This window comes from Engraulis encrasicolus, chromosome 15, assembly GCF_034702125.1.
Source record: "Engraulis encrasicolus isolate BLACKSEA-1 chromosome 15, IST_EnEncr_1.0, whole genome shotgun sequence".
NCBI lineage: Eukaryota > Metazoa > Chordata > Actinopteri > Clupeiformes > Engraulidae > Engraulis > Engraulis encrasicolus.
The window spans coordinates 37,871,159-37,887,526 of record NC_085871.1 but is presented as its reverse complement, the minus strand read 5'-3'; the positions used below and the strand labels follow the sequence as shown (position 1 = coordinate 37,887,526).

At 44.6% G+C, this 16,368-nt stretch overlaps 2 protein-coding genes across 3 annotated transcripts in view; one reads left to right on the top strand and one right to left on the bottom strand.

Annotated features, from left to right (window-relative positions):
- The window catches only part of bmpr2a (bone morphogenetic protein receptor, type II a (serine/threonine kinase)), a 69,564-nt gene extending 60,564 nt beyond the window's left edge, over positions 1-9,000 (bottom strand). For both annotated transcript variants that reach the window (XM_063217464.1, XM_063217465.1), the window contains exon 1: positions 8,228-9,000. In XM_063217464.1, coding sequence (XP_063073534.1) covers positions 8,228-8,312 — 85 coding nt within the window. In that variant the 5' untranslated portion in view covers positions 8,313-9,000. The remainder of the gene's footprint in view (positions 1-8,227) is intronic.
- Positions 9,001-9,982: 982 nt separating this feature from the next.
- Positions 9,983-16,368, top strand: part of fam117ba (family with sequence similarity 117 member Ba) — a 17,441-nt gene continuing 11,055 nt past the window's right edge. Inside the window, exons 1-4 of the mRNA XM_063218033.1 lie at positions 9,983-10,297; positions 10,577-10,839; positions 11,532-11,605; positions 14,016-14,144. Coding sequence (XP_063074103.1) covers positions 11,567-11,605; positions 14,016-14,144 — 168 coding nt within the window. The 5' untranslated portion in view covers positions 9,983-10,297; positions 10,577-10,839; positions 11,532-11,566. The remainder of the gene's footprint in view (positions 10,298-10,576; positions 10,840-11,531; positions 11,606-14,015; positions 14,145-16,368) is intronic.

The following is a 16,368-nucleotide window of genomic DNA, read 5'->3' as shown; positions in this document are numbered from 1 at the left end:
TAGCCAGACAGAAAGTGAGAGAGGCAGACAGACTGTTGAGAAAGAATGATTTTACCAAAACAAGAATTTGAATTTTAAAAGAAAGAATCCATGGTGATTCTTACATTTACATTAAGTCAACAAATGGCAAAATAATTTAGAAACAGAAAAAAATGGAGAGGCAGAGAGTGTGAGACAGTGACAGAAAGAAAAATATAGAGAGAAAAATGCAGACAGACATACTGTACCAGACAGACAGACAGAGAAAGAGTAAAGTTTCCAGATTGAATGTGTTTGTTTCCTTCTTTAACCCCCTGTACCAGTCCCAGCCCACCCGTATCCAACACCCTCATCAGCCAGGCAAGTCCATTGTCCAGACAACCAACAGGACACTCCAGATTTCATTCAATTTGTGGCTTTTAATGGCTTGCTAACACGGGCCTTGGCTGAGTGGGAGAGCCTGACTCTTTTTCATTCGAGTGAAACATAACTGACCTTGCAGCTATGGAAGTGACCTGCCGCACATTGGCTCTTCTTCAGTAGCTTGGATAGAAGAGAAAAGAAAATGGCTGATTTTTTATTTCATTATTTATTTATTTATTTATTTATTTTTTGCGCTGGCACGTGCAGTTTTCCGCACGTGCTAATATTTCAGTAAACGCGAGCCCCGGGTACCATTAGCTCAGGCGGCCGCTAGCCGCAGTGACAGATACGGGTCGTTTGCACACAAACGAGAGCAGAGCAGAGTATGTGCAGTCACAGAGAAGAGAAAGGAGAAGAAAAAATACAGAAAGACTGGGAGAAAAAACTGAAGAGAGAGAGAGAGAAAGAGAGATTGAGAGAGAGACAGACAGACAGTCAGAGACAGAGACAGAGAGAGAGACAGACAGACAGACAGACAGAGAGAGAGAGAGAGAGAGAGAGAGAGAGAGAGAGAGAGAGAGAGAGAGAGAGAGAGAGAGAGAGAGAGAGAGAGAGAGAGAGAAAGAGAGCGAGAGGGGGGAGAGAGAAAGCAGCAGAAACAAGGTGGGGGAAGGGGGACGCACCACCACAATTCAATTGAGCCTTAAAGCCTGAGCAGCAGCACTACAATGGGAGTATGTAGGCTAATAGGGGTGTAAGAGGCTTAATTTGCTAACATGGGCACGAGCGGGTCCTTCTAGAGGAAAATTGCCCAAGAACCTTCTCACAAGGGGAGCACAGAGGAGCACAGAGAAGGCCATTCACCATTAAGGAGGGCTAGGTCAAAAGGTGAACATAGTGCAACACTCGTGAAAAGAGGGCCACACGGGCTTTGTCAAATAGTTGTACCCTGTGCATTGCAAGAATTTCATGAGCCACAACAATATCTTAAAAATAGTCTAGTTTCTTCAGCGTCACCATCAAAAATTGTTTTATATATTTATTTTAAATATATATTATATTTGGTTCATTAATTCCAATGTTCACCACACATACGTAGAACATTTTGAGGCAAAGTACCATGGAATAAAAACCGAGCATCACAAATTGGTCAGAACGCAATGGGGGTACCGTACATGCATAACTTTATTATTGTCCCAATGTTTTCTGCCAGTAGCACCACACAACGTTTCCTGGAAGGGAAAGGGAAACACTGAATTTGTACCAGCTTAAAAGTCTCTCCAGAATTTGCTTTGCTCCCCACCATAGACTATAGGCCTGACTGCAGTGAGTTAAGCAGCTTTGAATTCACCAGACAGACACCCTTCACCTTTGCCCCTACCATGTGCAACAAAATCATGAGCAACACAACAAATGGCCTAGTTTCTAAGGCCAATCATGGATAAGTGGTTAGGGCATCAGACTTGTAGCCTAAAGGTTGCCGGTTCGACTCCCAACCCACCAGGTTGCTGTGGGGAGTAATTCACCAGCTCTCCCCCATCCTCCTCCATGACTGAGGTATCCTGAGCATGGTATCGTCCCGACCCACTGCTCCCTTGGGGCGCCATTGTGAGCTGCCCCCTTGCACGGATGAGGCATAAATGCAATTTTGTTGTGTGCAGTGTCCACTTGTGTCCACCTACTGTGGGGTGCTGTGTCAAAATGGCAACGGGAGTCGGAGTTTCCCAGGTGGTCTTTTTCGCCTAGTTTCTTCAACCTTACATGTGCATGCTCCGCAATAGGCAGCTTTGAAATCACCATGAAGGACACAGGTCTACAGTTCTGGATTGGGAGCACCAAAAAGGCTTTGAGTGCAAGTGGCATCCCTATTCTTGGTTTTATTTGGACCTCAAAATGATGTTTCCAAATCGCTTGAACAGGGTAACTTAAAAGGCACTAGACATACATACATGTGGCTGCTATCCATGGGCTACTATTACACTAGATAAAAGAGAAAGAAGATCGGGACACTGTTGCTGCTCCCAGTTTATTAAACGTTTCGACCATGTAAACTGGGAGCAGCAAAAGTGTGCGGATCTTCTTTCTTCTTTATTTGATCATGTTTAGTTAGGCACCTGTTTATTTGGAGTGAACTTACTGTGACTACACATCTCTTTCTAGCTTGCTAAGAAGAGACAACAGTCCGATTTAATTTCCAATCTGTAGTGTAACCGTGTGTACACCACTACAATAGTGGAGTAGAGTAGAATTTCTTTTAGAAAGGCACAAGCTTACTTCCACTGTCTACTGTGACTATAACCATCCAAACACCAGAACTGAAGCATTCTGTAAGTCTGTGTGATGACACTAACAACTAGCAAGGCCATGACCACATCAAATGTGAGGGAAACAGTTACATTAGCGCCTGGGAGGAGGATATCATTACATTGCATTACATTACACTTAGCTGACACTTTTATCCAAAGCGACTTACAGTTATTTACAATCCCTGGAGCAGTGTGGGGTTAGGTACCTTGCTTCAGCTATGGATGGAGGTGTAGGGAGAAGTAAGGGTGGGATTCAAACCTAAAATCCCCTGATCATAAGTCCACCTCCCTAACCATTAGGCCACGGCTGCTCCCAAAACAACACTTTTTTTGACTGTGCATTCTCCCAAATGCATATGGACACAGGAAGCCTGATGTTAATGATAACCTTATAGATGCCTGGATGTTCCGGCTTCAAGAATGCAAGACTGCAACCCTAGCCTGGCGACGCCATCCTATGTACTTCCGCCCAAAGATTTTTGGCTCCGCACAGTAGTCTGGCCCAACCCGCCTAGCTCGGTTTGCTCACGGTTCTGCCAATCAGCAAACAGTTGCGAGTGGTGATGCAGAACTCATCTGCGGAGTTCGTTACTGATTGATTAAGGTAAGACTATTCACATTTTTGTCTTGTTATTTGTATGCTTTGGCAACACTGTAGGGGAACAGTCATGCTAATAAAGCACAATTTGAATTTGAATTTGAATATGGAATTCCAATTCATTTTACTTGCAGAGTAGGGTCAGACCATCACCTACCCTCAATGGAAACAGATTCCTCTTAGCTTGTTCCAGACTGTATGAAGGAGTCAACAGTCAGTCGGCTTTCGCCCAGGCTACTGCAACCCAATCACGCTTCAGGAAGTGCCCTGACAGCGCTAGGAGCTGGTGTTGTTTATTGTACTAAAGGCTAAGCGTGCAAGACCCCAGGTCGCTGCCTCTTTGAACCAGTCCAGCCCCCATTGTGAACAGTGTCCATTCTTTAAGGCCGCGTCAGAGTCCAACAGACGTCGTCCACCACCAACTCGCAACCAGTGTTGCCAGATTGGGCTGTTTCCCGCCCAATTTGGCTGCTTAAGAATAGGATGGCCGTGTGCGGGTAAAAATGGCATTTAGCAGAAAAACCCACCCAATTTTTGCCATAGAAATCAGTAGAATTGGGCGGGATTTTGTGCCTCTAGGTGGGATTTGACTGTTTTTTTGGGCTGGAAATCATCAGCCTCATCTGGCAACCCTGCACGCAACCCCAAGGTCAGCGGAGGCAATCCATACACAAGGCTCCAGAGATGGCAGCACCTCCCATCCGGCTCAGTAGGGGTGTGTGTGTGTGTGTGTGAGAGAGAGAGAGAGAGAGAGAGAGAGAGAGAAACGTGTGTGTGTGTGTGTGTGTGTGTGTGTGTGTGTGTGTGTGTGTGTGTGTGTGTGTGTGTGTGTGTGTGTGTGTGTGTGTGTGTGTGTGTGTGTGTGTGTGTGAGAGAGAGTGTCTGCAGTGCACACTCTGTGCGGTGTATGTGTGTTTCTCTAAGTGTACTGTAAGTGTACGTTTTCCTGTAAGAGGAAAAGAAGGATAAGGAGGTGGAGGAAGAGGAAGAGGAGGAGGAGGAGGAGAGAATAGCTCTGCCGGATGCTGTTTGTCAACCACCCCACTCCTTGCCCTGATGGGTAAGTTATGTATGTGGTGTGATGAAGCGGTCTGCACACTGTGTATTAACTCCAAAAATACTTTATTTCATTTAAACAAATGGCAACGTTTCGATCCAACAGAGGGATCTTCCTCCTCTTCCTAAGTTATGTATGTGATCTGCCGAGGGGCCACTGATTCTGGGGATGAGGTGTTTTGCTTATTAACTGGGTGGGCCTGGGACTGCATCAGGAGAGAGCTTCTCAAGAATCGTAATGGCAGCTTTCTTAGGAAGTAGCCTGGTCTTGTCATACGTAAAAACAACAAAAACAAAAACAACGTGCCTTGCACATTGTGTCTGGTTGCCAGACCACCGGCCAATCAGTGAGCGAGAGAGGGGCATGATTGGGGTAGCACATTACAAACTTCCGCAGAGCTCACCCCTCCCACAGAATCGTTGTCATGACTGTTAGCAATTGGGTACAATTCGGGTGCTCGGGATAGCCGTCGGCGGGTAAAAACAACAAAAATCTGCCATTTGGAGGGTTTTTCTGCAGTTTAGGCCCATGTAAATCAATACAATTTGTTGAAATTGGGTGGAATTTTAGCACCGCCGGGCATTTTTGTGCACCGTTTGGGCGGAATTTGATCAGACTATCTGGCACCACTGATTGGGTAAAAGTAAGACGCTAATTTAAAATGTCAATAGAGTTGATATTAAGAAGAGGTCAGAGTCAGCCGATGAGGCTGCTCATGACGGTGAATTCAAAAATGAACAATATCGGCCAGATATATTGACCAACCGATTCATCTGTTTATCTCAAATGTAGATTATATTATCTAGGGATGGGGAATATGGTAAATTATATCATTATATTTTCACAGTGACTGATACCAACTTCATCACAATTATGACTGGACAATAAGCTTAGAACTTCAAAATGGCTTTTACTTTTCTGCACAGGACTGGACCCAATATTATCCACAGTATGGTAATTTTGCATTTTGCATTTGCGGGTTGTTACCAAAATAGTATACTGATGACCAAGTTTTCATCTGTTACCACCAGTATAAGAACAAACGCAGCAGGTTACACAATTGTAAGTTCCATCCTTTTTTGTAACAATTAGGCCTAAGTGTTGAGCCCTAGGATGTGTTTCACGTCATTTGTGCCATGCAGAGTCTACATGAAGAGCTCTTTTCCAAAACGCTATATACACCATTTTTGACTTTTTGCATTTTAATATTAGAATTGACTGTTAAGAGGTCCTAACATCTATATGTGAATTCTTGCCATTCAAATGTGTGGAGAACATACTTTAAAACATCTATAAAAATGCATTTTGCAATGCATTTCAATGGAATGCCCAATACAAAAATGTCAATTTCCCAACATTCTATAAAATGGATATATCTCATTTTGGAAAATAGCTCTTCACATATTCCTGTTGTTACGAAATAGTAATAATGACCACCAAGTTTTAATCTGTTACCAGTATAGGAACAAACACTGTGGAATTCAATTCAGGTTACAATTTGTCAGTTCAATTATTTTTTTCCCCCATTAGGTCGAATTGCCAAGCCTCAGGATGTGGTACGTATGTGTGACGTCTACAGGGAGGAGGGGGTCCGTTCAAGGAAAGGAAGGAACTTCCTCCCAAGAATTCTAATGACAGCTCTTGGAAGTGCCTGCCTGTAAGACCATGCTACCAAGCTAGCATGCAAGCAGGCACCCGCTCACATCAGACTGTGGTGGTGTGGCGTGTGGATCAAGTTCACTTCTGGACTTTGCGTTCCTGGTATTTTTTTCCCCTCTCTCTCTCTCTCTCTCTGTCTGTCTGTCTGTCTGTCTGTCTATCTCTCTCCTACTCCCTGAAAATCAAAAGGGTCTGATCTCTGGGTTGCACGCACACGCACACGCACACACACACACACACGCGCACACACACACCTTTTATAAGTTGATGACTCAACCTACTTTTAAGACTACTAAATGCAGAGGAGGGGGGTTGAGTACTTGTCTGCATACCGACTGCCAGCAACTACACCAATCTGTAGGGCCTTATTTACGGTAATGTTCATCAGTGCTCTTCTTTGTGCAGAAACACACACACACACACACACACACACACACACACACACACACACACACACACCAACAAAAGAGGGCTAGGATGTCACTACCAAGACCTAAATCAGAGCATGCCGCTGTGTCGCCCACACACCCGTGCACTGTCTGTCACCCGTTGACATGCTCTAAAATACATTTGCTTGTTTTCAATGTAACTGTGTCAGGAAAATCAGACTGAAAAGCCCCAGGTAAACCTCAAAACGTCTGTAGGCTGCAATCATTAGTTGTATGAGTCATTGGTGTAGTGTTTTTTTCTCTCTCTCCTCTTCCTTGTCTGTCTGATCTTCACAACTTGAAAGTGTTCAATCGTAGCCATGACTCAAATCTACGTCTACACCTGATTGCACCCCCACACAGCAATATCACCTCCCACATCCCTCACGATCGCGTTTCCCAATCCTTGCACATAAGTGTGTGACACAGTCTGTGATTCAAAGACCGATTTCGAATGAATCATCAAGATAGGATCGGAAACGAATTCTGTGGTTGGATGAAACTTAAGCAGACCCCATAAAAACATGGCAGTGTTTCCCCCAGATTTTTTGTTAGTCAAGGTGGTAGGGCGTTAAAAGTGTATTTTTTTGACTAAGCACACCATTAGAAATTACATTCACAACATGAAATCTTAATCTTTTCAGGGGACCTAGTCAACGTGGCAGGTGTTTCTTGTCAAGGTGGCCGCAATAAAGTGCTGGGGGAAACCCTGCATGGCATGCATAACACTGAGGCTTGATTGTTCAACAGGACCCTGTTTTTTATTGTATTGTACTTATTATTGTGCTGTTTTGTTTATTGTATGTGTAACATGTATACTACAGAGATAATACATGTTACACATGTACGCCCTATGCAAAGAGTAGCAAGCAAATGCACAAATTTCTTTGTGCAAAAAACAGTCTGGTACCTACCAGCGATCACATAACCTGCACCAGACTAGTCTGAAAGATTGTTGGATGCTGTGATTCTATGTAGGACAATGTGCCAGCATTCTAGTTGGAAAGGTGCTCTGTTCTAAGGACCACCACAATCTTTAGAATTTTCATCAAACCTTGCAATCACAACTTACTCCTCCCAGTGATTTTGGTGCAGGTTATGTGATCCCTGTAGTTCTAGTTCGTACATCACCGATGCCCCAATGATGGTCGATCTGCAGGAGCTGTCTCTCTCCCAATATATTCCATACCAACCACAGCCACTGGCTGACATCATTGCTCGCTCCCTCACTCACTCACCACTATCCTGTCCATTTAAGCGGCCTAATTGGTTTCCAACACTAGCCCACACTCTCTCTTTTCTTGCTAGTGTGCTTTTCCTGTCCTTGCCCTCCCGACTACCCCTGGTGTCATTCAGAGCGGGCCTTATCTTATCTCTCTGTGTTGTACAGAAGCCGGCTTTACCTCGGTGGCCAGTGCCAGTGTTTCGGCCTTCACACACACACACACACACACACACACACACACACACACACACACACACACACACACACACACACACACACACACACACACACACACAGTGCTGGGTGCTCAACTACTGTCAAACCTCCAGCCAACCAGAATGCAGATTAAATTGTTATATTGCGTCCTCTGTGTTAGATCTTGTTTGTATCCAGAGGGAAAAATGGCAAATAACAGCATCCACCATAGCCTACAGTATTTTAATACAATATGACATTTAAAACTTAGCCATATCCTGTGTGCTAGTTATACCACGCTACAGACACTGTTGACATATGCAAGACTGTTGTGAAGAGCCAGACCGCACCTATCAGAAGGAAATACCACATTTGCGCTATCTGATGCAAATCTATGAAGACAGATTTTTGACTCACCAGCAACGGGGCTCAGCAGGACCATGGCGCAAAGTCCAGTGGCGAGAATCGATATTCGGCCCACCAAAGCCATAACACACATCATGTTTTCCTTCAGGGATGACTGTAGTAGAAAACGGTAATATAAAGCGTCCTTTCCCCAAACAGAAAGCTGTCTAAATGCTCGCCGGTGTGATCCCTGAACTGTGCGTAAACGTCGACAGAGCTTGGAAACGTTGCTAGCTAGCTAATGCAGATCATGTAGCAGGGTGCGTTTCTGCTAGCTAGTAACTGCCCAGAATTGCCACCATAGTCATCTATCTTATCTTTATAACCAAACAGAGAATACAGAAACATGCCGAATGCATGGCCCAGACAGGACGACCGTTCATTAATAACGTCGTAATTACTGAAACTTGTTAGTAGCCAACATCAGCTAACTTAGCGAGTCCATGGACATTTGATTTTGACATACGTCCAAGAGGCCTTCCAGTACAAAACTCATCTTTCTGCAAAAAGCTCATGGCCGAATTCCCAAGTAGATACTGAGGAGTACACCCAAATTGTGGTTGGAGATGAGCGTGTTTTCAAATAGGGTAATGTCAAGCGTCCATTTGCCAGATTACACGGAAACTTTCTTTTCCACCAATAATGTTAGCTAACGACACCAAACGCTAGCTAGCTACTTCAAAAGTAACATTACACTTATGAGCTAGCTAGTAAGCGATTCAGTTAAGTTAACCAAGTTGTTTTAAAATCAAAATTGAGCTTGAACTACACTATTTATACAGACACAACTACGCTTCCGTTTGGCTTAATCCTCCAGGCGAGTCCCCGTTGAAAGCAAAGGCAATGTTATTCCTCTCGCTGCCAAAAAAGAATACAAAAAACACCCCAAAGTCTCAGATCTCGCTTGCCGTCATTCACTGTACCAACAACTGTTAACGTTGTTCCATGTTCTAGTTCCCTTTAAAGTATGGAAGAATGGCTCCTGGGTTTGGTTATCGTCGCTGAGGCATGTTTTGTCTGGGTCCCGTCTACTGTCTCTACAAACGGGAGCTTAGAAGTGACCGTGTCGTGGCCGAGACTAGACAGCTGGAAACGCCTCGTCGCCGTCCTCGGATTGTCTCCCAAGATCCGATTGTTCGACGTGGGGGTCGACGGGTGAGACGTTTCAGGGACAAAAGCGCCCCCCGACGGGAGACAGCCGCACCGTCCGGTGGTTTGTTGTGTTTCATGTGGTTTATTAGTTGAAAGGGCAAAACAAGAGTTTAAGGAGATACTGCAAAAATGTCCATGTTTTCTTTTGGATCACCAAACCAGTATTTTGACTATTTTAATACTTGAAGTGAAACTAAAATGCATGGCTATTAGAAGGATATTCCTCCCGCAGTCAATGTTTTGGAAAGATTGGAATGAGATGCTGAGAAGCTCTCCTGAAATGCATTTTAGATTGGTGCGATAAAACCAACTTTTATTTGTCTAACAGCGCCTCCGTGTGAGATAGCTGGTTCAGTACACTCTTCCTTGGCAGAAACAGATGGCCATAAAGTGCCTCAGCAACAGCAGCGTCGATCCGACGGCACGTACTGGTCCAGAGCGAACCACAGGGGCTGGCTGACTGCATGTTCACGTCATGATGGGGAGGGGATAGGTGTCACCCATGCAGCGCTAGTGATTTAATACTACACATTTCAGTTCTTACTCCATGCATCCGCACGTTATGCATTCTGCTATCAAAGTGCTGTGTGTGTCTTTCTAGGGCTTTTGGTTTTCTTTAATCAACAAGCGCATAGCAAAAAGCGCATAGAGGGAAAACAACACGGAAGACCCAACACCCCACCCCACATCACAGCAACGCCCATAGCAACCGCCGCGCATCCTCTCTTCCAGTTTCCGCTTGTTTTTGCCTTCCCTCCATCTGGCACCGCGACCCCATCGCCTGCACCCCCCGCTGCCTGCCAACCACCGCATCCATTCCGTTTTACGCTGCATCCATACCCACCGAACTGACCGATATTTGCCCACGACTTCTGTGTGCAAAAATGATCGACCCGACATTTGCATAGTTCCCTGCAGCCGTCTATCAAGGTAAGCTATGAATCATTACGCACAGGCTATAGCCTACACATCACACTCACACACACACACTCAGACACACGACATGCACGCCATTTTCGGACAACAGATGGTTAAATGGGCTTATCCAAACGTGGTAGATTACGGGCTTTCCTAGCCCAAAATCACTGCACGACTGGTGTATGTATTCCAAATATAGCATGCAGTAAAATAGCCTTTGTGTGGAGAGCATGTGTTTTTCTGCCATCACTGGCACCTGACCCTATGTTATTTTTTTCCTCTCTGCATCAGTGTATGGGTGCGGTAGTGCAGACGCTCGTGGGAGAAGCAGGTGCACCATCAGTTAAAGCCACCGATGCTCGTGGCATGGAGCCGTAGTCACCCAGCTGGCGGCAAACACGGAGGGGGCCATTGTTTTTTTTCTCCCCCTCTGCGTCTCTCTTTTTTTTGCCCCGGTCTAGCCTAATTGATGCCATGCCAAGACTGCTCAGTCCGCGACGTTTGACGAAGGCCGCTTCTCGCTGACGCCGGAATAATTCAATGTGATGATGCAGGTGATTTATCTACCATTATGCATGCTCTCCATAACGCGCGCCGTCTCCATAATTGCGCGCAAAGAAAGACTGTAATTCTGGGTGGATGTTTGTTGTTGTTTTCTCCCTCTTGTAAACAATTGATGCAGGGTATGCTTATGTTGCAGTGTGAATATTGCATGTAGATCTTGTTGTCATGGTGAGGCTCTGGGAAAGCTAGATACCTTGGGGCTGGCTGGGCTGTGAGAGAGTGAGTGAGTGGGTACATGGGGTTGGCGGGTGCAGATGATGATGATGTTGATGGTCGTGGTGATAATGGTGGTGATGCTGCAGCTGTGCTGCTGCTGCTGATGATAATAATAATATTGATGATGATGATGATGATGATGTTGATGGTGGTGATCGGGGGCTCTAAATTAACACCCACAAACCAGCCAAATGCTGGTGAAAATTCAGTTAAGCTGGTAGAATACAACGTGTCCAGCCACTTTGACTATATATTTGGCTAGCAAGGTCAACATCTACTGCTAGCCAAATTGGCTAATGATGACTGAAGTTAATTTATAGCCCCGCGTGGCAGTGATGGTGATTATTATGGTGATGAAGAAGATGTGATGTGTATTTTTGTATATTTAATATGACATTTGGGCTGCTGTGTCATCCCGCACATCACATAACATCATGTCTTGTCTTCCATGTGAACTACAAAACAGGTTCTCTCCTCCTCTCGTCCTGTAACACATTCTGAATGGAAACTGGATCTGTGATATGCTCCTCTCTCCTGAGAGTAAGTGAGTGAGAGAGAGAAAGCGTGTGAGAGAGAGAGTGAGAGAGAGAGTGAGAGAGAGAGAGAGAGAGAGAGAGAGAGAGAGAGATGTGTACACAGAAACATGAGCGGTGGCTTAACTGAGATAAGGCTTGAGAGAATGAAAGCCTTTTCATTAGGAGCGAAAGGAGAGGAAATGGCAGAGGAGAGAGATTAAATGGCATAGTTAGGCCAAGAGAAGGGTGGAGGAGGGAAACGAGGGAAGGAGGGAGAAGAGGAAGTGAAGTGAAGAGGAGGATGTTGGAGAGAAACACAACACCGCGGCGGTCCTTTAACAGATCGCGGCGCCTGAATAAGGCCCATTTGTTTTGGGGACCTGACTTCATCACAAGGCCCTTGAATGGGGTTGTTACCCTAAACATGAACTCTCCATAAGGCCTCTCTAGTCTACCGTACAAGAGAACCTTTGTAGTTGCCAAAATCAAACTTCCAGTAGATACAGTCAAACAAAACAGGGTGTCAACATTTCAGAGTAGATCCAGATGGAGTATTTGTAACACTGTGGAGAGTCAAATTACTCTGACATGGGAGTCAAAAGTCACTGTGTACAATTCTGCTGGAGCACAGCGAAACATTGACTCTACATCTCTTAACATTTACACAATCGTGAGTAGAATTGAGGGTGATAATACGTTTTCTGAAACAGAGTTTATTTCAACTCTTTCAGAGTTATATTAGCAGTCACAGTGGTGTTTTTGCTGTGTATATATACAGTAGTTAGATAAACTTTTAGTGAGGAGGGGATGCCCTTCTTCAGTTACAGTGGTCACAATCCCCTTATAAATTACGTTATTACCGTAAATACTGCAACAGAGAGAGCTCAGCTTTGGCTGATTATATTGCAGAGTTGAGGAGGGCCCCAGCTAAATTTAAGTCCTGCTTAAACACTAACACTATAGGCCCATTCATCCCTACAACCATAAGTAGGCCTTTAAAAATAAATACAACTTTAAATTTGTAATAATCTTTATAACTCTCTAGTGAATGGTGCCGTTCACATATCAGCTCTAATGACGAAGACACACACTTTCAGGGGGGATTTTTCTAAACTATATCAGCCAGTCAGAATTTAGAATGTATGGATGTTATGCGCTCTACTTGTGGATGGACATGAATCAGACACAGGCGTTATTATTGGCCAACGTGAATAGCAATATCTACTTAGCTGTAATTATCTTCATAGTTACTGTTATATGGGATGTGAACCGGCTTTATTACTACTCAATAACAACAGTACAACAGTACTGTAAATAACTAGGCATGTAATATGTACCAAATGACGTGTGAATGTAATCACCTAATAAGTATGTTTTTTTCTAATAATAATATGTAATAATTCCTATAATTGTAAAAATAATCTATGGTATTATAGTAGAATTTTGCGATCGTACACGGTTTGTTTGATTCAGTTTAGCCATTTAGATTTAGATCAGCGTTCAGGATCTAGTCAGGGTACAGACGGATGATGCCTGTCTGTCTGTTTGTCTGCCTGTTTGTCTGTCTGAGCAGATTGGGTCAAGCTTTAACCCTTTGCCTGTGCATGTATGTACTTTTTTCCAGCTATGATATTGCCCCTTGTCCTTTAGTAGAGTTAGTGTGGATGTGAATGCTAATTGGTGAACTGATTGGTGGAAATGGATTTGTGAATTGTTGTTGTCATATTTCCTCTCTCTCCACTTCATCCCTCCATATTGGCTCTTTTAGTAAAGAAGCCAACTCATTCCACAATTCCTCTCTTAACCCCCCCCCCCCCAAACAAACCCATCAAACTGCAATGTCTATGCCACCCGCTCCAATTTCGGTCAGCCCCCTCCCCTGCCATTCCCTGTGTCATCTCTCAGTCTGTGGTCTGTGAGCAAGCTCAGTTCAGTGTGCACCAGTTTTTTTATTGCCATGTTTTGACACCTCACTGTTTTTCTTCTTTACGGCGATTGCTTCCTTCCCTCCTCCCTCCCTTGTTCCCTCCTCCCTCCTTCTGTCGTCCTTTTCAATCCTTTCCTCCTTCCTCCCACTCCCTTCCTCACTCCCTTGCTCTCTCCTTCCTTTCCCCTCCTACCTGCCCCTGCTCCCACGTTCCCTCCTTCTATCGTCCTCTTCAATCCTTTCCTCTTTCTCCTTCTCATCTCTCTCCTTTCTCCTACTCCCTCGCTCTCTCCTTCCTCCTCCTCCCTTCCTCTCTCTCTCCTTCTTCCTTCTCTCTTCCTTGCTCCCTCCTTCCTCCTCCTCCCTTCCTCGCTCCCTCCCTTCTCTTCTTCCCTTCCTCGTTCCCTCGCTCCCTCCTTCCTCCTTCCAACTTCTATCGTTCTCTTCAATCCTTCCCTACTCCCTCCTCCTCTTCTCTTCCTCGCGTCCTCCTCCTCCTCCTCCTCAGCTGCAGCACTGTAAGATCAGCCGCTCCCCTGACCCCACCCACCTCACCGGTCCTGGCCTATCAGCGAACTGGCCTCCGCACAACAACCCCTTCCACCCCGCCCCCTGCATGCGGGACAAGGCTACCCAGGTGAGACAGTGGAGCAAGTGATTTTCAACAGTGGGGTCACTCGGGACCCCATATGGGGGCGCCTGGAATTCAACTGGGTTCGCCTGGAATTAAACTGGGTTTGCCTGGAATTCAACTGGGTTCGCCTGAAATGTCTAGTTGTGAAAAGAGAAAAAAATCTGAAAAATCGCTTAGTTGTGTTTTTTTTCTCTGGTCACGTGGAAGAAAAAGGTATGCCGTCGTCAATTTGGGACGTCAAAATGGGGGCTTGGGCCAAAACAGTTTGGGAACCACTGCAGTAGAGAGGGGAAAGGAGAACACTGTCACATACACATACAGTACATGCACCTGAGCAGGGATGCTGCTGGTACCGGTTATGATACCTAGATGTGCATGGATGGGTGTTTGCATAGTGTGTGTGTGTGTGTGTGTGTGTGTGTGTGTGTGTGTGTGTGTGTGTGTGTGTGTGTGTGTGTGTGTGTGTGTGTGTGTGTGTGTGTGTGTGTGTGTCTAAGGCATGGGTGTCTGCATAGTGCTCATGTGTCATACTGTATTTATTTTCTAACTATGCACACTTTTGTGTATAAGGGTTGGCCATTCACCCTAGCCACAAATATTAGTGGAAAAAAATCAAAAGAATTGGCAGATTTCAGGACAAAAATAATAATTTAATGTTGTATGGCTGTTGAATTTTAAGCTATTTCTTTGTCGGTGATTAGACTTTTTGAGAATGATTGTGTCCTTAAGATTTATGTATGGGAATGTGTTTACATGCCCCAAAAAGGTCTGTTAAAATCAATGGCAATGACCAAGTCTTAATGTTTTCCATTACTCTGAAAAAGGCGTGATGTTATTGTTTTGCGGTCTAGAATTATTTTTGGTAGTTAAGTCTTTTCGAAGACTATTCCACTGCTGAAATGGTGTACATTAAGAGAAGAAGAATCTTTGTACTTTTCTTTTGTTTAACCCAAAATTTGGCACATCAACATAACGTAAATCAAAACAGACGTGTGATAACAAAATCTGTGACACGCAGACTAATTTCCGTAATACACGACAACATGCACGACTAGAGGAGGTACAGTACATTATAAAATAAAAGTCGAAAAGCAGGATGTTGCCGGTTGTTGCATCACTGGATTAAGGTTTATCCCTAAAGCATAGTAGCATCAGTTTGCATCTCTCTTGGGAAGCAACTTTTGTTTTTGGTGATATACCCCTGTCCCCATCCCACAGCTTTTTATGTGAACTCCCAAGGCCTCGCTAACTAAGTAGAAGTAACTACCGTATACAAGCAGGAACACACAAACTGAGGGTAAAAAATGCCTTTAGCATTGAAATGCGGCTTATTCAAACATGCTGTGTGAATACTTAATTTTTTTTTTGGGGTGATGCTTTTATGTTCTGCACCATAACACAGGGTATCCAAAAAACATGTACCGTATTTTCCGGACTACAAGTCGCACTTTTTTTCATGGTTTGGCTGGACATGCGACATATACTCTGGTGCGACATATATATGTTTTTTTTCTCCACGGGAGAGCACTATGTGCGCAACTAGGCCTATGTTGTGTTGCTTAATACCACTGATAGAAAAAATGTTACAACTTAGGCTACCACAACAAAAACAGCATTTACAATGACGACTGAATAGAAATATAGCCTACCACCCAAAAGAAGTTAATATAGCCTACTGCTGAGTTCAAGCTGAAAGTAATTAAATATGCAGCGAAAATGGCAATATGGCAGCTGAACGAAAGTTTGGATGCAATGGAAAACTGTTTGGGGACTGGAGAAAAGCGGAGGAAAATGTGCTGATGAATACAGGACAAATGTGTTCTCGAACAACGCGCGCGCTGCGAGTCAACGGTCTTGTTACGGGCTCCATGACATTGCCAAAGAAATGAATAGGACTTTTGCGGAAGTCAGGGAGCTCGTGGATGTATCGCGTTATGCAATGCAATCCCCTCTCGTGGATTTATTTGCGCTATGCAACGCAATCTCCTCTCTATCCGAGAACGAGCGTCTGTGTTATTAAAGACAGTCAGCCGACTTCCAGGTGAAAATCGGTCATTTCCGCGAGTTTCTGACAAACGAGCACAACGTGACACTACCATAGGTAACACAACATGGATAAATCCCCCTCACCTTTGATACCGTCATGGGCTGAAGTCTCAGAAAAGGGGGTAAAGAAAGGCGTGCTCTGGAGACGGAACAAGTTGCCTCGAACCCTCCCACGGTCCAA